A 22,212-nucleotide genomic window follows, 5' to 3' on the forward strand; every position below is an offset into this window, starting at 1 on the left:
AATTAATAAATTAGTTAACTAGTCAATTAGTTAAATGAATAAATTAGTTAACCAGTTAAGTCAAATTAATAAATTAGTTAACTAGTCAATTAGTTAAATGAATAAATTAGTTAACCAGTCAATTAGTTAAATGAATAAATTAGTTAACTAGTCAATTAGTTAAATAAATAAATGAGTTAACCAATTAGTTAAATTAATAAATTAGTTAACCAGTTAAGTCAAATTAATAAATGAGTTAACCAATTAGTTAAATTAATAAATTAGTTAACCAGTTAAGTCAAATTAATAAATTAGTTAACTAGTCAATTAGTTAAATGAATAAATTAGTTAACCAGTCATGCTGCAGTACAGCCATGTGTACAAAAGACACGATTAAATTCAGCTGCCATTATTTTGGTAACATGCTAATTTCTCAAAAAACACACACCAACCAATCCATATTGTCAATACATTAAACTATTTTTGTTCCGATAATAAAACACAACGATAAACATATATATTTGTTTATGGGCAGCCGACAGGACTCTGGTAACGAACGGGACATTCGACATGTTGATGTGCGACCGGTCAAAAGAGAAAACAAAACTGAATTATCACATACATTTTTTTGTCTCTTCAGAAAATGTTCAGCCATCTTGTATTATTTACCCCACGTGAGGAAGTTGGAACTTAAAATCCTTAGATTGCTAACTCTAAATATGATATTGTTGATATGTTGGCTAATTGACTAAAGTCCAATGTCCTCCAAGATTCCTGTCACTGCTTTTTTTTGTGAGTATATTTATTTTTCACCTCTTAATGTTGAGTTCATGGCACCACTTTACAACCTGAGTAGGCTTTAGTATGGTTTATGCACCTGGAGTATTCAGCATTTCACTGTGAGTGAATAATAACCTTTAAGTAACTTCAGGCGTAGGAAGGAAAATTAAGGAAAATTGGAGGACATTGTGACTCTAAAACCTGATTTTATTCATCAGGGTCACTGTGAGGGTACTAGACCTCAGGGTAGAGCATTTCAGGGTGAGGGGTCACCTGGTATTCATCATTTCACTGTAGAGGGGTCTAGGGTACACCTGTCAGGGTAGAGGGGTGAGGGTAGACACCTCAGGGTAGAGAGGTCAGGGTAGAGATTATTCAGGTAATCCTCAGGGTTAGAATTCAGGGTTATCCTCATTAGAGAGGTCAGGGTAGAGAGGTTCAGGGTAGAGGGGTGAGGGTAGAGAGGTCAGGGTAGAGGGGTGAGGGTAGAGAGGTCAGGGTAGAGGGTCATGGCAGTAGAGCCAGGGTACAAAAGTCAGATTAAAGGTCAGGGTAGAGGGGTGAGGGTAAATTGAGGTCATTGGTAAAAGGTGAGGGTAGAGGGGTGAGGGTAGAGAGGTCAGGGTAGAGAGGTCAGGGTAGAGAGGTCAGGGCACAAAGAACAACTCTACATTTTCCTTAGATTCAGTGGTTCGCACATTCAGTTTCACGCACTACGCCTAAGTTACTTAAAGTTATTATTCACTACAGAATTGGAGCGCTCTCCTCCGAGGCGCATCAAAACCATACTAAAGCCTACTCAGGTTGTAAAGTGGTGCCATGAACTCAACATTAAGAGGTGAAAAATAAATATACTCACAAAAAAAAGCAGTGACTCCTCTCTGTAACTAGAAGAGTAGTTGCTTTGAAAACTGGATTTCTTTCCCTCTTGCAATTTTATTTTTACCCCCCCCCAACGGTCATACGCTTGTGCTTCAGAATGTGTGGCTCCCTCCTCCCTATGCAGCGATACTTTGATAGCAGAGGAATAAAACTAAATTCATAGGCTATTACCGTTGACCAAATAAATGGTTTTTAGAACTAATTCGACAGGAATGTGTAGCAAAATAACAAAACATGTCCAACAACATAAGAGCAATGCAATGTCAGTAATTATCAGTTTATTGTCCCAGCCCAGAGTCTCACTCACTCACACACTCACACACTCACTCACACACTCACACACTCACACACTCACACACTCACACACTCACACACTCAAGATTAGCATATTCAATAGGATTACATCAACTGATGAAATAACAACCTGCCAATAACAAACATTTTGCCAACAGACCCGTTAACTAGTCCCCACACTTCAGCATGATGGAACTCCAGTCCAAAGCCACAGAGCTCTCTCACTGTGTCTTTGACCCGAAGCTAAGAGATCATCAGTAACTATGTCCATGGCATATATTGTCCTCCTGGCTCCTGCATCACAATCACATTTCCCCGCAGCCGAACTGAACGGGTGTCATCACGCTGCCAGTCTCTGGGTCACCACCTCTCTCCATCACGCTGCCAGTCTCTGGGTCACCACCTCTCTCCATCACGCTGCCAGTCTCTGGGTCACCACCTCTCTCCATCACGCTGCCAGTCTCTGGGTCACCACCTCTCTCCATCACGCTGCCAGTCTCTGGGTCACCACCTCTCTCCATCACGCTGCCAGTCTCTGGGTCACCACCTCTCTCCATCACGCTGCCAGTCTCTGGGTCACCACCTCTCTCCATCACTCTGCCAGTCTCTGGGTCACCACCTCTCTCCATCACGCTGCCAGTCTCTGGGTCACCACCTCTCTCCATCACGCTGCCAGTCTCTGGGTCACCACCTCTCTCCATCACGCTGCCAGTCTCTGGGTCACCACCTCTCTCCATCACGCTGCCAGTCTCTGGGTCACCACCTCTCTCCATCACGCTGCCAGTCTCTGGGTCACCACCTCTCTCCATCACGCTGCCAGTCTCTGGGTCACCACCTCTCCATCACGCTGCCAGTCTCTGGGTCACCACCTCTCCATCACCCTGCCAGTCTCTGGGTCACCACCTCTCTCCATCACACTGCCAGTCTCTGGGTCACCACCTCTCTCCATCACACTGCCAGTCTCTGGGTCACCACCTCTCTCCATCACACTGCCAGTCTCTGGGTCACCACCTCTCCCATCACCCTGCCAGTCTCTGGGTCACCACCTCTCTCCATCACTCTGCCAGTCTCTGGGTCACCACCTCTCTCCATCACGCTGCCAGTCTCTGGGTCACCACCTCTCTTCATCACGCTGCCAGTCTCTGGGTCACCACCTCTCTATACATGATAGAGATATAGATGAACAGAAGCAGAATGATGAAGAAGTCATCCAGGAAGCCGAGCAGACCGAACAGAGCCTCGGGGATGAAGTCCAGAGGGGAGATCAGGTAGGTCAGAGCCCCGATCAGACACAGCAGGACACGGATCCGGAACATCCAGAACAGGCCCCCTACGGAGAACATCTCCCTGAAGAGGTGGCGTAGCAACGTGGGGACGTCACGCAGCCGGTCCATCAGCTGAGAGCAGGGAGAGCAGGGAGAGACAAAGGATTTAGTGTAAGGATGTGACAAACGGACAATTTCTCTTCACGTTTTAAAAACTGCCATTTTCTTATATTATCGGTTTCCCATTAAAGTTATACCAAAAAAAAAAATCCTAAAATTCCATGTGATCACAATGCAGCTGTGCTACTGCCAACAACGTTTAGAGTCGGTCTCTTTCAGATGGTCAAGCATTGCACCAGTACTACCATTACTGTATGTGAATTCCATCTCAAAAAAGGTAGCATGTAACTTCTCAAAGTATTGTCATTACAGGACTTCACGGCCGTCGCTTGCCTTTCTCGGACATTTTCCTAACTGTTAACGACGATTTCGTAGTTGTGGAGAATCGACTCCAAAAATCATTGATTCCTCGACTCCTGGTGTCGACTCCCATTTCTGAGTGTCAAGATTCGAGTCGGCTAGGAATGGACTCCTAAAGATTCAGTGTTTTTGGAACGGAGGAGACTGGTTAGTTTTCCGTACTTCCGGGAACACAAACACATGGAGCTAGCGAGAGAGGGACCCTGTACAGGCAGGTCAGCCAACATGCAGACCGAGTCATGGAGCTAGCGAGGGACGGAGAGAGAGGGACCCTGTACAGGCAGGTCAGCCAACATGCAGACCGAGTCATGGAGCTAGCGAGGGACGGAGAGAGAGAGGGACCCTGTACAGGCAGGTCAGCCAACATGCAGACCGAGTCATGGAGCTAGCGAGGGACGGAGAGAGAGGGACCCTGTACAGGCAGGTCAGCCAACATGCAGACCGAGTCATGGAGCTAGCGAGGGACGGAGAGAGAGAGGGACCCTGTACAGGCAGGTCAGCCAACATTCAGACCGAGTCAGAACCGTGCACTAGGCCCATCTATCTGCAATCTAAATCTCACAATGGATCTCAATTTCTTGACTTGCAACGTCTCACAACTTCACTAAAGCCCATCATCCATTAATAGGCTATTGAGATGGGATTCAGGGTCTGAGAAACAAGCCCAAAGCATTTCAATGTGAGGAGTATCTGCCTCTGCGGCCAACTCTGCTTTCAATAAATATCGATTTAACTATTCCGCAGGGAGAGAATTGACCCTCACATACACATGTATCAATCACTCAGACAACCTGTCTCTGACTGCATAAGACAAAGTAAGCATTTCACTAATAATAATTGTATTCTGCGCATGTGACAAATAAACATTGGATTTGAAATACATACCGATCTGGGTTGTCCTGAGAACCTGCGGTTGTAGTCGTCGAGATCCCGGAGGATGAGGAGCGGTTCAACTGTTCCATCCTGTACCTGCTGAGGGGCGGCATGCTCATGGAAGAGCGGGAACAGCAGGGTCACCTGTTCACATAGGGTAGAGGGGTCAGGGTAGAGGGGGCAGGATAGAGGGGTGTGGGTAGAGGGGTCAGGGTAGAGGGGTCAGGGTAGAGGGGTCAGGGTAGAGAGGTCAGGGAAGAGAGGTCAGGGTAGAGGGGTCAGGGTAGAGAGGTCAGGGTAGAGGGGTGAGGGAAGAGGGGTCAGGGTAGAGGGGTCAGGGTAGAGGGGTCAGGAAGAGGGGTCAGGTTAGAGGGGTCAGGAGGGTGGGGTCAGGGTAGAGAGGTCAGGGTAGAGAGGTCAGGGTAGAGAGGTCAGGGTAGAGGGGTCAGGGTAGAGGGGTCAGGGTAGGGGGTCAGGGTAGAGGGGTCAGGGTAGAGGGGTCAGGGAGGAGGGGTCAGGGAGGAGGGGTCAGGAGGAGGGGTCAGGAAGGAGGGGTCAGGGTGGAGGGGTCAGGGTAGAGAGGTCAGGGAAGAGGGGTCAGGGAAGAGGGTCAGGGAAGAGGGGTCAGGGAAGAGGGGTCAGGGTAGAGGGGTCAGGGAAGAGGGGTCAGGGAAGAGGGGTCAGGGAAGAGGGGTCAGGGAAGAGGGGTCAGGGTAGAGGGGTCAGGGTAGAGGGGTCAGGGAAGAGGGTCAGGTTAGAGGGGTCAGGAGGGTGGGGTCAGGGAAGTGGGGTCAGGGAAGAGAGGTTAGGGTAGAGGGGTCAGGGAAGAGGGGTCAGGGAAGAGAGGTTAGGGTAGAGGGTCAGGGTAGAGGGGTCAGGGAAGAGGGGTCAGGGTAGAAGGGTCAGGGAAGAGGGGTCAGGGTAGAGGGGTCAGGGAAGAGGGGTCAGGGTAGAGGGGTCAGGGTAGAGGGGTCAGGGTAGAGGGGTCAGGGTAGAGGGGTCAGGGTAGAGGGGTCAGGGTAGAGAGGTCAGGGTAGAGGGGTCAGGGGAGAGGGGTCAGGGTAGAGGGGTCAGGGTAGAGGGGTGAGGGTAGAGGGGTGAGGGTAGAGGGGTGAGGGTAGAGGGGTCAGGGAAGAGGGGTCAGGTTAGAGAGGTCAGGGTAGAGAGGTCAGGGTAGAGGGGTCAGGGTAGAGGGGTCAGGGTAGAGAGGTCAGGGTAGAGGGGTCAGGGTAGAGAGGTCAGGGTAGAGAGGTCAGGGTAGAGTGGTCAGGGTAGAGAGGTCAGGGTAGAGAGGTCAGGGTAGAGTGGTCAGGGTAGAGAGGTCAGGGTAGAGAGGTCAGGGTAGAGAGGTCAGGGTAGAGAGGTCAGGGTAGAGAGGTCAGGGTAGAGAGGTCAGGTAGAGAGGTCAGGGTAGAGAGGTCAGGGTAGAGAGGTCAGGGTAGAGAGGTCAGGGTAGAGAGGTCAGGGTAGAGGGGTCAGGGTAGAGAGGTCAGGGTAGAGAGGTCAGGGTAGAGGGGTCAGGGTAGAGAGGTCAGGGTAGAGGGGTGAGGGTAGAGGGGTCAGGGTAGAGGGGTGAGGGTAGAGGGTCAGGGTAGAGAGGTCAGGGTAGAGGGGTCAGGGTAGAGAGGTCAGGGTAGAGGGGTCAGGGTAGAGGGGTCAGGGTAGAGGGTCAGGGTAGAGGGGTCAGGGTAGAGAGGTCAGGGTAGAGAGGTCAGGGTAGAGGGGTCAGGGTAGAGAGGTCAGGGTAGAGAGGTCAGGGTAGAGTGGTCAGGGTAGAGAGGTCAGGGTAGAGAGGTCAGGGTAGAGAGGTCAGGGTAGAGGGGTCAGGGTAGAGAGGTCAGGGTAGAGGGGTCAGGGTAGAGGGGTCAGGATAGAGGGTCAGGGTAGAGGGGTGAGGGAAGAGGGGTCAGGGTAGAGGGGTCAGGGTAGAGGGGTCAGGGAAGAGGGTCAGGTTAGAGGGGTCAGGAGGGTGGGGTCAGGGTAGAGAGGTCAGGGTAGAGAGGTCAGGGTAGAGAGGTCAGGGTAGAGGGGTCAGGGTAGAGGGGTCAGGGTAGAGGGGTCAGGGTAGAGGGGTCAGGGAGGAGGGGTCAGGGAGGAGGGGTCAGGGAGGAGGGGTCAGGGAGGAGGGGTCAGGGTGGAGGGGTCAGGGTGGAGGGGTCAGGGTAGAGAGGTCAGGGAGGAGGGGTCAGGGAAGAGGGGTCAGGGAAGAGGGGTCAGGGAAGAGGGGTCAGGGAAGAGGGTCAGGGAAGAGGGGTCAGGGAAGAGGGGTCAGGGAAGAGGGTCAGGGAAGAGGGTCAGGGAAGAGGGGTCAGGGAAGAGGGGTCAGGGAAGAGGGGTCAGGGAAGAGGGGTCAGGGTAGAGGGGTCAGGGTAGAGGGGTCAGGGAAGAGGGGTCAGGTTAGAGAAGTGGGGTCAGGGAAGAGGGGTCAGGGAGGAGGGGTCAGGGAAGAGGGGTCAGGGAAGAGAGGTTAGGGTAGAGGGGTCAGGGTAGAGGGGTCAGGGAAGAGGGGTCAGGGTAGAAGGGTCAGGGGAGAGGGGTCAGGGTAGAGGGGTCAGGGAAGAGGGGTCAGGGTAGAGGGGTCAGGGTAGAGGGGTCAGGGTAGAGGGGTCAGGGAAGAGGGGTCAGGGAAGAGGGGTCAGGGTAGAGAGGTCAGGTTAGAGGGGTCAGGGAGTGGGGTCAGGGTAGAGGGGTCAGGGTAGAGGGTCAGGGTAGAGGGTGAGGGTAGAGGGGTGAGGGTAGAGGGGTGAGGGTAGAGGGGTGAGGGTAGAGGGGTCAGGAAGAGGGGTCAGGTTAGAGAGGTCAGGGTAGAGGGTCAGGTCAGGGTAGAGGGGTGAGGGTAGAGAGGTCAGGGTAGAGGGGTGAGGGTAGAGAGGTCAAGGTAGAGAGGTCAGGGTAGAGTGGTCAGGGTAGAGTGGTCAGGGTAGAGAGGTCAGGGTAGAGAGGTCAGGGTAGAGTGGTCAGGGTAGAGTGGTCAGGGTAGAGAGGTCAGGGGTCAGGGTAGAGGGGTGAGGGTAGAGAGGTCAGGGTAGAGAGGTCAGGGTAGAGAGGTCAGGGTAGAGAGGTCAGGGTAGAGAGGTGAGGGTAGAGAGGTCAGGGTAGAGAGGTCAGGGTAGAGAGGTCAGGGTAGAGAGGTCAGGGTAGAGGTCAGGGTAGAGAGGTCAGGGTAGAGGGTCAGGGTAGAGGGGTGAGGGTAGAGGGTCAGGGTAGAGGGGTCAGGGTAGAGAGGTCAGGGTAGAGGGGTCAGGGTAGAGGGTGAGGGTAGAGGGGTGAGGGTAGAGGGGTCAGGGTAGAGGGTCAGGGTAGAGGGGTGAGGGTAGAGAGGTCAGGGTAGAGAGGTCAGGGTAGAGGGTCAGGGTAGAGAGGTCAGGGTAGAGGGGGTCAGGGTAGAGAGGTCAGGGTAGAGAGGTCAGGGTAGAGGGGTCAGGGTAGAGAGGTCAGGGTAGAGAGGTCAGGGTAGAGAGGTCAGGGTAGAGAGGTCAGGGTAGAGAGGTCAGGGTAGAGAGGTCAGGGTAGAGAGGTCAGGGTAGAGAGGTCAGGGTAGAGAGGTCAGGGTAGAGAGGTCAGGGTAGAGGGGTCAGGGTAGAGGGTCAGGTAGAGAGGTCAGGGTAGAGAGGTCAGGGTAGAGAGGTCAGGGTAGAGAGGTCAGGGTAGAGGGGTGAGGGAGGTAGAGAGGTCAGGGTAGAGGGGGTAGAGAGGGTAGAGAGGTCAGGGTAGAGAGGTCAGGGTAGAGGGCTCAGGGTAGAGAGGTCAGGGTAGAGAGGTCAGGGTAGAGGGGTCAGGGGTCAGGGTAGAGTGGTCAGGGTAGAGAGGTCAGGGTAGAGGGGTCAGGGGTGAGGGTAGAGAGGTCAGGGTAGAGGGGTCAGTGCACAAAGAACAACTGCAGTACTGTGCAATAACTGTCTTGAAAATGTTATTTTCCTTTTATTTAAGAATCAAAATGAGAACATAGCAAGACTATAGTAGCAACTTCAGCACTATGTACGACTAGTATTACTATGTGCATGATGATACATGTATTGACAGTAAACACAAGGTATAATGGTACAATGGGTATTTGAAGACGTCTTACCATCTGTCTGCAGATGGGACAGTTGATTGCACCAAGCCATGTCCCATATCGCCAATATGCAATTATACAAGAACCTTGAAAATACAACAAAAATGTGTTAATATCCACTGAATGTATCTATCCAACGGTTATATCAGTTTTATTGTAGCTAGTTCAGATTCCTTCTTCTTAGTTGAAAAGACAGAGCACGACAGACCCTAATGACGTATTTAAAACACACACTAACCACAGAAGAGATGTCCACAGTTGGTTTCCACAGGCAGCACGGCCTGCTGTAGACACACTGGACAGGACATGTCTGTATAGAACTGCTGCCTGGGCTCTGTTGGTTCACCTTCCTGAGGGAGGAGAGAGAGAGATAAAGAGAGAGAGAGAGGGAAGAGAGAGAGAGAGAGGGGGGGGCAGAGAGGTAAGAGAGTAAGAGAGAGAGAGAGAGAGAGAGAGAGAAAGAGAGAGAGAGGGGGGGGCAGAGAGGTAAGAGAGTAAGAGAGAGAGAGAGAGAGAGAGAGAGTGACGAAGAGAGTAAGAGAGAGAGAGAGAGAGAAGTGACGTAAGAGAGTAAGAGAGAGAGAGAAGTGACGTAAGAGAGTAAGAGAGAGAGAGAAGTGACGTAAGAGAGTAAGAGAGAGAGAGAGAGAGAGAGAAGTGACGTAAGAGAGTAAGAGAGAGAGAGAGAGAGAGAGAGAGAGAGAAGTGACGTAAGAGAGTAAGAGAGAGAGAGAGAGAAGTGACGTAAGAGAGTAAGAGAGAAAGAGAGAGAAGAGAGAGAGAGTAAGAGAGAGAGAGAGAGTAAGAGAGAGAGAGAGAGAGTAAGAGAGAGAGAGAGAGAAGAGAGAGAGAGAGAGAGAGAGAGAGAGAGAAGTGACGTAAGAGAGTAAGAGAGAGAGAGAGAGAGAGAGAGAGAGAGTAAGAGAGAGAGAGTATTGCACTTTTGAGGGAGAGCTAGTACATTTCACAGCACCGTTTACACCCTGTATCCTGTAAAACGTAACGCAATAAACTTTGATTTGAGATGATGATTATTTATTATTTTAAAGGGTGTTGTGTGATACTTCCAAGGAGAAGGAAGTGACAACATGCTGGATACGGGAGCAGCCATTGTCTTCTCACCTGCGAGTCAGACTGCAGCTGCTGTCGGACGGCACGAACATGTTCCTGGTTCTCTGGGTGGATGTTCTGCTGCTCATTTCTGCAGGTCCACGTGAGTAGAATGAAGAGAAAAAAACAAACACTTTCTTTCAGGATATTAGAAAACAACTTACTAACAAGAACATTCACTGGCATATCAGTTAAAAACAAAACAGGAAACACAAACATAAAAAATTAACTGGTTTCAAAAACATCACCATTCCCATGGGCTGTGAATAGAAGTAGAATAGGCCTACCTGCAGAGCAGAGTTACCAGTCCACACAGGAACGTGACACTGAGAATAGAAGTAGAATAGGCCTACCTGCAGAGCAGAGTTACCAGTCCACACAGGAACGTGACACTGAGAATAGAAGTAGAATAGGCCTACCTGCAGAGCAGAGTTACCAGTCCACACAGGAACGTGACACTGAGAATAGAAGTCGAATAGGCCTACCTGCAGAGCAGAGTTACCAGTCCACACAGGAACGTGACACTGAGAATAGAAGTCGAATAGGCCTACCTGCAGAGCAGAGTTACCAGTCCACACAGGAACGTGACACTGAGAATAGAAGTAGAATAGGCCTACCTGCAGAGCAGAGTTACCAGTCCACACAGGAACGTGACACTGAGAATAGAAGTAGAATAGGCCTACCTGCAGAGCAGAGTTACCAGTCCACACAGGAACGTGACACTGAGAATAGAAGTCGAATAGGCCTACCTGCAGAGCAGAGTTACCAGTCCACACAGGAACGTGACACTGAGAATAGAAGTCGAATAGGCCTACCTGCAGAGCAGAGTTACCAGTCCACACAGGAACGTGACACTGAGAATAGAAGTCGAATAGGCCTACCTGCAGAGCAGAGTTACCAGTCCACACAGGAACGTGACACTGAGAATAGAAGTAGAATAGGCCTACCTGCAGAGCAGAGTTACCAGTCCACACAGGAACGTGACACTGAGAATAGAAGTCGAATAGGCCTACCTGCAGAGCAGAGTTACCAGTCCACACAGGAACGTGACACTGTGAATAGAAGGTAGAATAGGCCTACCTGCAGAGCAGAGTTACCAGTCCACACAGGAACGTGACACTGAGAATAGAAGTCGAATAGGCCTACCTGCAGAGCAGAGTTACCAGTCCACACAGGAACGTGACACTGTGAATAGAAGTCGAATAGGCCTACCTGCAGAGCAGAGTTACCAGTCCACACAGGAACGTGACACTGAGAATAGAAGTAGAATAGGCCCACCTGCAGAGCAGAGTTACCAGTCCACACAGGAACGTGACACTGAGAATAGAAGTCGAATAGGCCTACCTGCAGAGCAGAGTTACCAGTCCACACAGGAACGTGACACTGAGAATAGAAGTAGAATAGGCCTACCTGCAGAGCAGAGTTACCAGTCCACACAGGAACGTGACACTGAGAATAGAAGTAGAATAGGCCTACCTGCAGAGCAGAGTTACCAGTCCACACAGGAACGTGACACTGAGAACGACCACAAACAAGACCGGGTTGCTGACTCCTTCTATGATTGAGTCTTCAACTTGCAGCAAATAGTCCACCTCCCCATTTCCATTGTTTTCATCCATGATGACTCAAATCCATGCCACTTAATCATATCCTACAGACCTGGGTTAGAACAGAGTACATGTCAGTCACAAAGCCCTTATTGATGACTCAAATCCAGACCTGGGTTAGAACAGAGAGTACATGTCAGTCACAAAGCCCTTATTGATGACTCAAATCCAGACCTGGGTTAGAACAGAGAGTACATGTCAGTCACAAAGCCCTTATTGATGACTCAAATCCAGACCTGGGTTAGAACAGAGAGTACATGTCAGTCACAAAGCCCTTATTGATGACTCAAATCCAGACCTGGGTTAGAACAGAGAGTACATGTCAGTCACAAAGCCCTTATTGATGACTCAAATCCAGACCTGGGTTAGAACAGAGTACATGTCAGTCACAAAGCCCTTATTGATGACTCAAATCCAGACCTGGGTTAGAACAGAGAGTACATGTCAGTCACAAAGCCCTTATTGATGACTCAAATCCAGACCTGGGTTAGAACAGAGATGTCGGCCATTCTGTCATTGGACATCCCTTTATCTTTCTGAGGGGAAATGTCTCTTCTAAAACGTGCACCGGTCACACGCGATACTGTTTTGGAAACATTTGAAACTTAAAAATATCTCACTTATGAGAAATTTATCAAACACAAAATATATACTTAGTGTAGGTAGTTTAGGAAAGTTGCAGTCGGTTGTATTTTTGAGAAACTGAGGAAATAAGGAACAGTCCAATGAAAAGTGAGTGTAAAGTGAGAGGATCTCATTTCCCAATAAGGAATAGTCCAATGAAAAGCGAGTGTAAAGTGAGAGGATCTCATTTCCCAATAAGAAATAAGGAACAGTCTAATGAAAAGCGAGTGCAAAGTGAGAGGATCTCATTTCCCAATAAGGAATAGTCCAATGAAAAGCGAGTGTAAAGTGAGAGGATCTCATTTCCCAATAAGGAATAAGGAATAGTCAATGAAAAGCGAGTGCAAAGTGAGAGGATCTCATTTCCCAATAAGGAATAGTCCAATGAAAAGCGAGTGTAAAGTGAGAGGATCTCATTTCCCAATAAGGAATAAGGAATAGTCCAATGAAAAGCGAGTGCAAAGTGAGAGGATCTCATTTCCCAATAAGGAATAGTCTAATGAAAAGCGAGTGTAAAGTGAGAGGATCTCATTTCCCAATAAGGAATAGTCTAATGAAAAGCGAGTGCAAAGTGAGAGGATCTCATTTCCCAATAAGGAATAAGGAATAGTCCAATGAAAAGCGAGTGCAAAGTGAGAGGATCTCATTTCCCAATAAGGAATAAGGAACAGTCCAATGAAAAGCGAGTGCAAAGTGAGAGGATCTCATTTCCCAATAAGGAATAAGGAACAGTCTAATGAAAAGCGAGTGTAAAGTGAGAGGATCTCATTTCCCAATAAGGAATAGTCCAATGAAAAGCGAGTGCAAAGTGAGAGGATCTCATTTCCCAATAAGGAATAGTCCAATGAAAAGCGAGTGTAAAGTGAGAGGATCTCATTTCCCAATAAGGAATAGTCCAATGAAAAGCGAGTGTAAAGTGAGAGGATCTCATTTCCCAATAAGGAATAAGGAATAGTCCAATGAAAAGCGAGTGCAAAGTGAGAGGATCTCATTTCCCAATAAGGAATAGTCTAATGAAAAGCGAGTGTAAAGTGAGAGGATCTCATTTCCCAATAAGGAATAGTCCAATGAAAAGCGAGTGTAAAGTGAGAGGATCTCATTTCCCAATAAGAAATAAGGAATAGTCAATGAAAAGCGAGTGTAAAGTGAGAGGATCTCATTTCCCAATAAGGAATAAGGAATAGTCCAATGAAAAGCGAGTGTAAAGTGAGAGGATCTCATTTCCCAATAAGGAATAGTCCAATGAAAAGCGAGTGTAAAGTGAGAGGATCTCATTTCCCAATAAGAAATAAGGAATAGTCAATGAAAAGCGAGTGTAAAGTGAGAGGATCTCATTTCCCAATAAGGAATAGTCCAATGAAAAGCGAGTGTAAGTGAGAGGATCTCATTTCCCAATAAGAAATAAGGAATAGTCCAATGAAAAGCGAGTGGAAAGTGAGAGGATCTCATTTCCCAATAAGGAATAGTCCAATGAAAAGCGAGTGTAAAGTGAGAGGATCTCATTTCCCAATAAGGAATAGTCCAATGAAAAGCGAGTGTAAAGTGAGAGGATCTCATTTCCCAATAAGAAATAAGGAACAGTCCAATGAAAAGTGAGTGTAAAGTGAGAGGATCTCATTTCCCAATAAGGAATAGTCCAATGAAAAGCGAGTGTAAAGTGAGAGGATCTCATTTCCCAATAAGAAATAAGGAACAGTCTAATGAAAAGCGAGTGCAAAGTGAGAGGATCTCATTTCCCAATAAGGAATAGTCCAATGAAAAGCGAGTGTAAAGTGAGAGGATCTCATTTCCCAATAAGAAACAGTCCAATGAAAAGCGAGTGCAAAGTGAGAGGATCTCATTTCCCAATAAGGAATAGTCCAATGAAAAGCGAGTGTAAAGTGAGAGGATCTCATTTCCCAATAAGGAATAGTCCAATGAAAAGCGAGTGTAAAGTGAGAGGATCTCATTTCCCAATAAGGAATAAGGAATAGTCCAATGAAAAGCGAGTGCAAAGTGAGAGGATCTCATTTCCCAATAAGGAATAGTCTAATGAAAAGCGAGTGCAAAGTGAGAGGATCTCATTTCCCAATAAGGAATAAGGAATAGTCCAATGAAAAGCGAGTGCAAAGTGAGAGGATCTCATTTCCCAATAAGGAATAGTCTAATGAAAAGCGAGTGTAAAGTGAGAGGATCTCATTTCCCAATAAGGAATAGTCCAATGAAAAGCGAGTGTAAAGTGAGAGGATCTCATTTCCCAATAAGGAATAGTCCAATGAAAAGCGAGTGTAAAGTGAGAGGATCTCATTTCCCAATAAGGAATAAGGAATAGTCCAATGAAAAGCGAGTGCAAAGTGAGAGGATCTCATTTCCCAGGTCGCAACTTTGTATCTTTTGTATTTGAAAGGTTAAATAAAGGTTAAATAAAGGTCAAATAAATATGAAAGTGAAAAGGTGCATAACGCAGAAATCGCTGCGCCATTTCCTGGTTGCAAAGAAAATCTAAATATTTTGCCTGTGACAAGCTAGACAGTGTAGAGAACCATTTAAAACACTGTCCTTTAAAATAAAATTAAAGAAAAAAGTATTTTCAGCGGGTGTACAAAAACCAAAAGTAAAAATACCCAGAAAAGTAACGTGAACCATAGAAATAGCGCACATATATCATATATCATATATATATCACATATATCATATCAACCGCTTCTTAGACCTGATCAATAACTTACATGTCTATATGAATTTGGTCTGGTCGCCCCAGAAAAATGACATATCGCTAGCGAGGATTAATACATGTTCTACACCCTGAAATAGAGCGTGGATATTTATAGTAGATATAGTATAGATATAGTTAATTGGATATTGTAGTTCATTGATTGAACTGTGGTCCTTCAGTTGAGAACTCAAGGGCTAGTTACAGACCATACAACAGAGGTATAGTTACATATCTAAATATAACTAGCTCCAGACCATACAACAGAGAGGTATAGTTACATATCTAAATATAACTAGCTACAGACCATACAACAGAGAGGTATAGTTACATATCTAAATATAACTAGCTACAGACCATACAACAGAGAGGTGTAGTTACATATCTAAATATAACTAGTTACAGACCATACAACAGAGAGGTATAGTTACATATCTAAATATAACTAGCTACAGACCATACAACAGAGAGGTATAGTTACATATCTAAATATAACTAGCTACAGACCATACAACAGAGAGGTATAGTTACATATCTAAATATAACTAGCTACAGACCATACAACAGAGAGGTATAGTTACATATCTAAATATAACTAGCTACAGACCATACAACAGAGAGGTATAGTTACATATCTAAATATAACTAGCTACAGACCATACAACAGAGTTGTAGTTACATATCTAAATATAACTAGTTACAGACCATACAACAGAGAGGTATAGTTACATATCTAAATATAACTAGCTCCAGACCATACAACAGAGTTGTAGTTACATATCTAAATATAACTAGTTACAGACCATACAACAGAGAGGTATAGTTACATATCTAAATATAACTAGCTCCAGACCATACAACAGAGTTGTAGTTACATATCTAAATATAACTAGCTACAGACCATACAACAGAGAGGTGTAGTTACATATATAACTAGCTCCAGACCATACAACAGAGAGGTGTAGTTACATATCTAAATATAACTAGCTCCAGACCATACAACAGAGAGGTGTAGTTACATATCTAAATATAACTAGTTACAGACCATACAACAGAGAGGTATAGTTACATATCTAAATATAACTAGCTACAGACCATACAACAGAGAGGTATAGTTAAATATCTAAATATAACTAGCTACAGACCATACAACAGAGAGGTGTAGTTACATATCTAAATATAACTAGCTACAGACCATACAACAGAGAGGTATAGTTATATATCTAAATATAACTAGCTCCAGACCATACAACAGAGAGGTATAGTTACATATCTAAATATAACTAGCTCCAGACCATACAACAGAGAGGTGTAGTTACATATCTAAATATAACTAGCTCCAGACCATACAACAGAGAGGTATATAGTTATATATCTAAATATAACTAGCTCCAGACCATACAACAGAGAGGTATATAGTTATATATCTAAATATAACTAGCTCCAGACCATACAACAGAGAGGTATATAGTTATATATCTAAATATAACTAGCTCCAGACCATACAACAGAGAGGTATATAGTTACATGTCACTTATATCTGTCGCATGTTTTAACTATGGACAATAAGACTGCAAATAGGGTAAAATACATCCGTTACAAGCTAAAAGTCTCACCCTTTTAATTAGTTGCTCCACTTTCATGTTCTTACAGGGGTCCTTTTTTCTAGCCTACGTAGCTTTTGGCGTCCCAAGTACTGCCTGCACTAAATTCAACCCAATGTATTTATTAAAATGTTCATGGAATAAGTTATTTGACATTTATTTGTAATTTTTTTTTCTATATATGATTATGATTATTTAATGTTTGAGAGGGATTCACAATTTACTAACTTTGATAAAAAGACGGTTGATTTTATTCAGGCTCGGAGCTTCGGTCCAAAAAAGGGTGGCATCTTTTCCCCCAGCTGGTTGGAAGAGGATAGACCGGTGGATGTTGTCTCAACGTGACTGTTTACTGATAAAATAACATATTTTTTTTTTATATTCGACGCTGTATGTGTTTCTATACGTGAAAAAGAGACGGTGGGACCGTATCTTAATCCCGTCGGGAAACCGAGTAACGTTTTTCGTCGAAATAAATCCTCGTTTTGTTTTTAATCCAGTTGATCAGACGTGTTTGTTGATTTCATCTCGCCGAGCCGACTGTCTAGTCTTTTTCTTTTTCTTTTCTTCTTCTGATAAATAAGAGCGATCTCTGTGGATTAAATTGAACAACAAAATACGACGAGTACCATGAACTCTGTGGATCGAGTTGAACTGTGCGACAGCCTTTTAACATGGGTACGTAGTAAAATCACAATGCATTATCTTTGGTCGCCGATAATAATTCAACTCGGATTTGATGAACACTTGTGAGACGAAATTGAACTGACTGGATTGCGTTGTAAAAATGCCAAACGTAAGTCGTCTAGCGAAGCCCAACCCGAGTTTCCAGGAGCCCAAGGCGGCTCTACAGCGGGTCCCTTTGGGGTTCTCAGTTGATGATGGTACTGCGGCCAGATGGCTCCATGTGAGCTCTGTCTTAACGTTTAGAAACGTTAATAAATCATCGCTTGTGATATGGGTTTAGAAACAGAAATCCATCTGCGTTCACATCAAATCAAAAAATAATTTCACAATGGAAAAAAAAAAAAAACACTTACTGTACACTGTTAAAAAAATAATTGTTTACATTTTTTTTTACCGGGATTAACACAGTTGCAGCCGAAAGTATTCTTCAATTAGAGCACTTTTCTGGTGTATTGCCTTCGGTTACACACAGGTGTTCAGAGACTCCGATACATAATTAGCACAGTATTCACCTCTGTCTTCCGTAAACAAGCGTTGTGGTTGGTGATGCTATCAGGGATCCTTGGGACGTCCCTAACCTTAACCATAATCCTTACCTTAACCATAACCATAATCCTTACCTTAACCATAACCCTAACTCTTACCTTAGTGGCACTCCAGTCTCCTTTTCACCTAATTTACCATCCATATTAAAACCAGTACATAGTGATAGCGTTTAGGGCTGGGTGGTATACCGTATTTTATGATATACCAGTATTGATGCACGGACCGGTTTGGGTTTTTAATTTACCTAATATGATGGTATTTGCTTTGTTAAAGGCGATTCGCCCTGTGTAACGTCCAATCGTTTACTACGTCATCTCATCTCTCTTGAGTGGCGCTTTCTAGACAGCTGGTGGCGCTTTCTAGACAGCTGGTGGCGCTTTCTAGACAGCTGGTGGTGCTTTCTAGGCAGCTGGTGGTGCTTTCTAGGCAGCTGGTGGCGCTTTCTAGACAGCTGGTGGCGCTTTCTAGACAGCTGGTGGCGCTTTCTAGACAGCTGGTGGCGCTTTCTAGACAGCTGGTGGCGCTTTCTAGACAGCTGGTGGCGCTTTCTAGACAGCTGGTGGTGCTTTCTAGACAGCTGGTGGAGCTTTCTAGACAGCTGGTGGTGCTTTCTAGGCAGCTGGCGGTGCTTTCTAGACAGCTGGTGGCGCTTTCTAGACAGCTGGCGGTGCTTTCTAGACAGCTGGCGGTGCTTTCTAGACAGCTGGTGGTGCTTTCTAGACAGCTGGTGGTGCTTTCTAGACCGCTGGTGGTGCTTTCTAGACCGCTGGTGGTGCTTTCTAGACCGCTGGTGGTGCTTTCTAGACAGCTGGTGGTGCTTTCTAGACAGCTGGTGGTGCTTTCTAGGCAGCTGGTGGCGCTTTCTAGACAGCTGGTGGCGCTTTCTAGACAGCTGGTGGCGCTTTCTAGGCAGCTGGTGGCGCTTTCTAGACAGCTGGTGGCGCTTTCTAGACAGCTGGTGGCGCTTTCTAGACAGCTGGTGGCGCTTTCTAGACAGCTGGTGGCGCTTTCTAGACAGCTGGTGGCGCTTTCTAGACAGCTGGTGGCGCTTTCTAGACAGCTGGTGGCGCTTTCTAGACCGCTGGTGGCGCTTTCTAGACCGCTGGTGGCGCTTTCTAGGCAGCTGGTGGCGCTTTCTAGGCAGCTGGTGGCGCTTTCTAGGCAGCTGGTGGCGCTTTCTAGACAGCTGGTGGTGCTTTCTAGACAGCTGGTGGTGCTTTCTAGGCAGCTGGTGGTGCTTTCTAGGCAGCTGGTGGTGCTTTCTAGGCAGCTGGTGGTGCTTTCTAGACAGCTGGTGGTGCTTTCTAGACAGCTGGTGGTGCTTTCTAGACAGCTGGTGGTGCTTTCTAGACAGCTGGTGGTGCTTTCTCGGGGGGTCGAAAAACAAGGTCAAATCATAACTTCGCAAAACATCCTCTTCCACTGCAGGAAACGTGTTGTGATCCATGAGGGCATTCTCTGCTGTTACCAATAGACGCTAACCACTTAGCTAGCTGGATAACTAACCACTTCGCTAGCTGGATAACTAACCACTTCGCTAGCTGGATAACTAACCACTTAGCTAGCTGGATAACTAACCACTTAGCTAGCTAGCTAGATAACTAGCCACTTAGCTAGCTAGCTAGATAACTAGCCACTTAGCTAGCTAGCTAGATAACTAGCCACTTAGCTAGCTAGCTAGATAACTAACCACTTAGCTAGCTAGCTAGATAACTAACCACTTAGCTAGCTAGATAACGAGCTACAAAATGAGCAAACCAAATGCAGCATTTAGCACATTTTAGACAGTTAACTTAATAGTTATGAGATATCTAGCTGGCCAACATTGAGTTGTGAATTCCATACTGTAACGAGATTCATTGGTCCGTGCTGCACAACAGTGAGTGACTCACAAGGCTCACCGGGCTCTTCTCTGGTTGTGAGCTTGTAAACAAACGCCGCGTGACTGGGATCTTACCTGTAAGCTTAACGTGACAGGTGATATGAAGAATGCAATCTGCTTTATCTCCTAAAAGTATTGCAAATCAAATCAAATCAAAATCAAATTTATTTATATAGCCCTTCGTACATCAGCTGATATCTCAAAGTGCTGTACAGAAACCCAGCCTAAAACCCCAAACAGCAAACAATGCAGGTGTAAAAGCACGGTGGCTAGGAAAAACTCCCTAGAAAGGCCAAAACCTAGGAAGAAACCTAGAGAGGAACCGGGCTATGTGGGGTGGCCAGTCCTCTTCTGGCTGTGCCGGGTAGAGATTATAACAGAACATGACCAAGATGTTCAAATGTTCATAAATGACCAGCATGGTCGAATAATAATAAGGCAGAACAGTTGAAACTGGAGCAGCAGCAGTCAGGTGGAATGGGGACAGCAAGGAGCCATCATGTCAGGTAGTCCTGGGGCACTGTCCTAGGGCTCAGGTCCTCCGAGAGAGAGAGAAAGAAAGAGAGAATTAGAGAGAGCATATGTGGGGTGGCCAGTCCTCTTTTGGCTGTGCCGGGTGGAGATTATAACAGAACGTGGCCAAGATGTTCAAATGTTCATAAATGACCCAGCATGGTTGAATAATAGTAAGGCAGAACAGTTGAAACTGGAGCAGGAGCATGGCCAGGTGGACTGGGGACAGCAAGGAGTCCTCATGTCAGGTAGTCCTGGGACATGGTCCTAGGGCCCAGGCCAGTTGAAACTGGAGCAGCAGCATGGCCAGGTGGACTGGGGACAGCAAGGAGTCATCATGTCAGGTAGTCCTGGGGCATGGTCCTAGGGCTCAGGTCCTCCGAGAGAGAGAAAGAAAGAGAGAAGGAGAGAATTAGAGAACGCACACTTAGATTCACACAGGACACCGAATAGGACAGGAGAAGTACTCCAGATATAACAAACTGACCCTAGCCCCCCAACACATAAACTACTGCAGCATAAATACTGGAGGCTGAGACAGGAGGGGTCAGGAGACACTGTGGCCCCATCCGAGGACACCCCCGGACAGGGCCAAACAGGAAGGATATTGCACACGTTAACTGAAAGGTACTGAAAAGTAGCTACAAATATTCCAATGTATTTTTATTTATTTTTTTAACTTGAAATAAATTGTTTTTGACGGTAATGAAAAACCGTGTCTATTTCCATCACAAACAGGTGGTAAAAATAGTCTCCTCGAGTCCCCAGGGGCTTCGGTGGGTATTTCCATCACAAACAGGTGGTAAAAATAGTCTCCTCGAGTCCCCAGGGGCTTCGGTGGGTATTTCCATCACAGACATGTTTATTTTATTTTTAAAGATTAGAAGATGAATTAGGATTTGATCCATTGGAGTTGGCTTTATTTCATAAGAAGGTCGATGGACCTCGTACCAGTTCATGTTTCTCGGAGTGGACATTGTTTATGAGGCGACGGTGGGGATCCTGCTCTGCTGACCAGTGTTCCAGGCGCAACCTTTGCCTCTCTTAGTACACAGAGTCACGGGCAGGGTAGGGTTTCCTAACTAAGCATGTGAGGGCTACATTTAAAAACCCAACAGCAGCTTTGTCAACATCAACTGTGACTGACGGGTCTTCTAGCCAGGCCAGCTGGCGGTCACTCATCGCCTCTATGCTACTCCACAGAGACCGTTATGTATTCAAATACACAGTATTATTCAACTAATCACTGACCACCAAAACCATAAGCAAGCAAATTATCTTCTTTATCACATAAAACGATTACGGTTCATAAGCTGGTTTAGTTCAGTCATATTTATTTGCCAAAGTCGCCAGAATTTCATTCAGTAGCTGTGGAAGGTTTGAAAGTGGCAGTTTGAGTTTGACATTTAGTTAATTGTTCTCCCTCCTCACGCAAAGCCATTTTTCATAAGTAGCAGTACAGAGAGAGGTGTGTGTGTGTGTGTGTGTGTGTGTGTGTGTGTGTGTGTGTGTGTGTGTGTGTGTGTGTGTGTGTGTGAACAGCCTAGCTAATAGCCCTGACGATTGTCACATCTGACAGATCAGGATTAGGGCCTTAACACATCTCTCAGAAGCACATCATCTGCACAGTACACACATGAAATGTAAGAGATGTTCACACGGTAGTCGATTATCTTCTCTCAAAATCACATCATCTGCACAGTACACACATGAAATGTAAGAGATGTTCACACGGTAGTCGATTATCTTCTCTGATCTGTTTACTGTATCTTCCCTGTCTTTTTCAATGACTGTTGTACCTGCAGTTTAATGGAACCTTAGTTGATGACAAATCACCTTGATTTATTTCATTTGTGGGAAACTATGAAAAGGGCTGCCGACTGAAAAGAAAACTGTCTAATTGTCAAAGGAAGGTAGTGGTAAAATGACAACCCGTGCTCTGGGACATGAAAACGACCAGAGAAGGTTGTGGTAAAATGACAACCCGTGCGAAGGTAGTGGTAAAATGACAACCCGTGCTCTGGGACATGAAAACGACCAGAGAAGGATGCAGAAAGTAGAGAATTTGTCTAAATGTCTGCAGGTATTTTCTTCTCAAATATAAACAACCAATATTTATGTGAACACCAGCCTGCAGTGACACTCTGATCAGGGTTCAGCTGTAGACCTCTACTCTGATCAGGGTTGCAGCAGTAGACCTCTACTCTGATCAGGGTTGCAGCAGTAGACCTCTACTCTGATCAGGGTTCAGCTGTAGACCTCTACTCTGATCAGGGTTGCAGCAGTAGACCTCTACTCTGATCAGGGTTGCAGCTATAGACCTCTACTCTGATCAGG

At 46.3% G+C, this 22,212-nt stretch overlaps 2 protein-coding genes and 2 long non-coding RNA genes across 52 annotated transcripts in view; 3 read left to right on the forward strand and 1 right to left on the reverse strand.

Annotated features, from left to right (window-relative positions):
* Positions 1-1,904: 1,904 nt before the first annotated feature.
* On the reverse strand, positions 1,905-16,424 carry LOC118379304 (E3 ubiquitin-protein ligase RNF170-like). 46 transcript variants are annotated; one of them, XM_052524801.1, is made up of 11 exons: positions 16,260-16,424; positions 11,065-11,379; positions 10,272-10,403; positions 10,074-10,139; positions 9,733-9,811; positions 8,849-8,960; positions 8,623-8,696; positions 4,566-4,697; positions 3,090-3,332; positions 2,555-2,662; positions 1,905-2,518 (listed from the first exon to the last, which is right to left on the reverse strand). In XM_052524801.1, exons 6-10 carry the CDS (start codon positions 8,916-8,918, stop codon positions 2,636-2,638), a joined length of 546 nt encoding a protein of 181 aa, XP_052380761.1. In that variant the 5' UTR covers positions 8,919-8,960; positions 9,733-9,811; positions 10,074-10,139; positions 10,272-10,403; positions 11,065-11,379; positions 16,260-16,424; the 3' UTR covers positions 1,905-2,518; positions 2,555-2,635. The 46 variants fall into 46 exon arrangements, with proteins under 46 accessions (XP_052380761.1, XP_052380790.1, XP_052380777.1 ...); XM_052524830.1 differs by lacking the exons at positions 11,065-11,379; positions 16,260-16,424 and adding exons at positions 2,982-3,017; positions 10,602-10,727 and having other exon boundaries at positions 1,905-2,446; XM_052524817.1 differs by lacking the exons at positions 11,065-11,379; positions 16,260-16,424 and adding exons at positions 2,982-3,017; positions 10,602-10,727.
* On the forward strand, positions 5,417-8,133 carry LOC127931621 (uncharacterized). Of its 2 annotated transcripts, XR_008141946.1 has the most exons (5): positions 5,417-5,748; positions 5,791-5,880; positions 5,950-6,069; positions 6,334-6,403; positions 7,945-8,133. It is a non-coding gene; the product is annotated as an uncharacterized LOC127931621 (long non-coding RNA). The 2 variants fall into 2 exon arrangements; XR_008141945.1 differs by lacking the exon at positions 5,950-6,069 and having other exon boundaries at positions 5,417-5,874; positions 6,292-6,403.
* On the forward strand, positions 14,663-16,253 carry LOC127931620 (uncharacterized). 3 transcript variants are annotated; one of them, XR_008141943.1, is made up of 3 exons: positions 14,663-15,852; positions 15,903-16,002; positions 16,159-16,253. It is a non-coding gene; the product is annotated as an uncharacterized LOC127931620 (long non-coding RNA). The 3 variants fall into 3 exon arrangements; XR_008141942.1 differs by having other exon boundaries at positions 15,953-16,002; positions 16,159-16,247; XR_008141944.1 differs by having other exon boundaries at positions 14,663-15,558; positions 15,603-16,002; positions 16,055-16,247.
* Positions 16,425-16,513: 89 nt separating the features above from the next.
* The window catches only part of LOC118381963 (protein Hook homolog 3-like), an 83,850-nt gene continuing 78,151 nt past the window's right edge, over positions 16,514-22,212 (forward strand). The window contains 1 exon segment of the mRNA XM_052524756.1: positions 16,514-16,925. Coding sequence (XP_052380716.1) covers positions 16,878-16,925 — 48 coding nt within the window. The 5' untranslated portion in view covers positions 16,514-16,877.

This window comes from Oncorhynchus keta, chromosome 9 (genome assembly GCF_023373465.1).
Source record: "Oncorhynchus keta strain PuntledgeMale-10-30-2019 chromosome 9, Oket_V2, whole genome shotgun sequence".
Classification (NCBI taxonomy): Eukaryota; Metazoa; Chordata; class Actinopteri; order Salmoniformes; family Salmonidae; genus Oncorhynchus; species Oncorhynchus keta.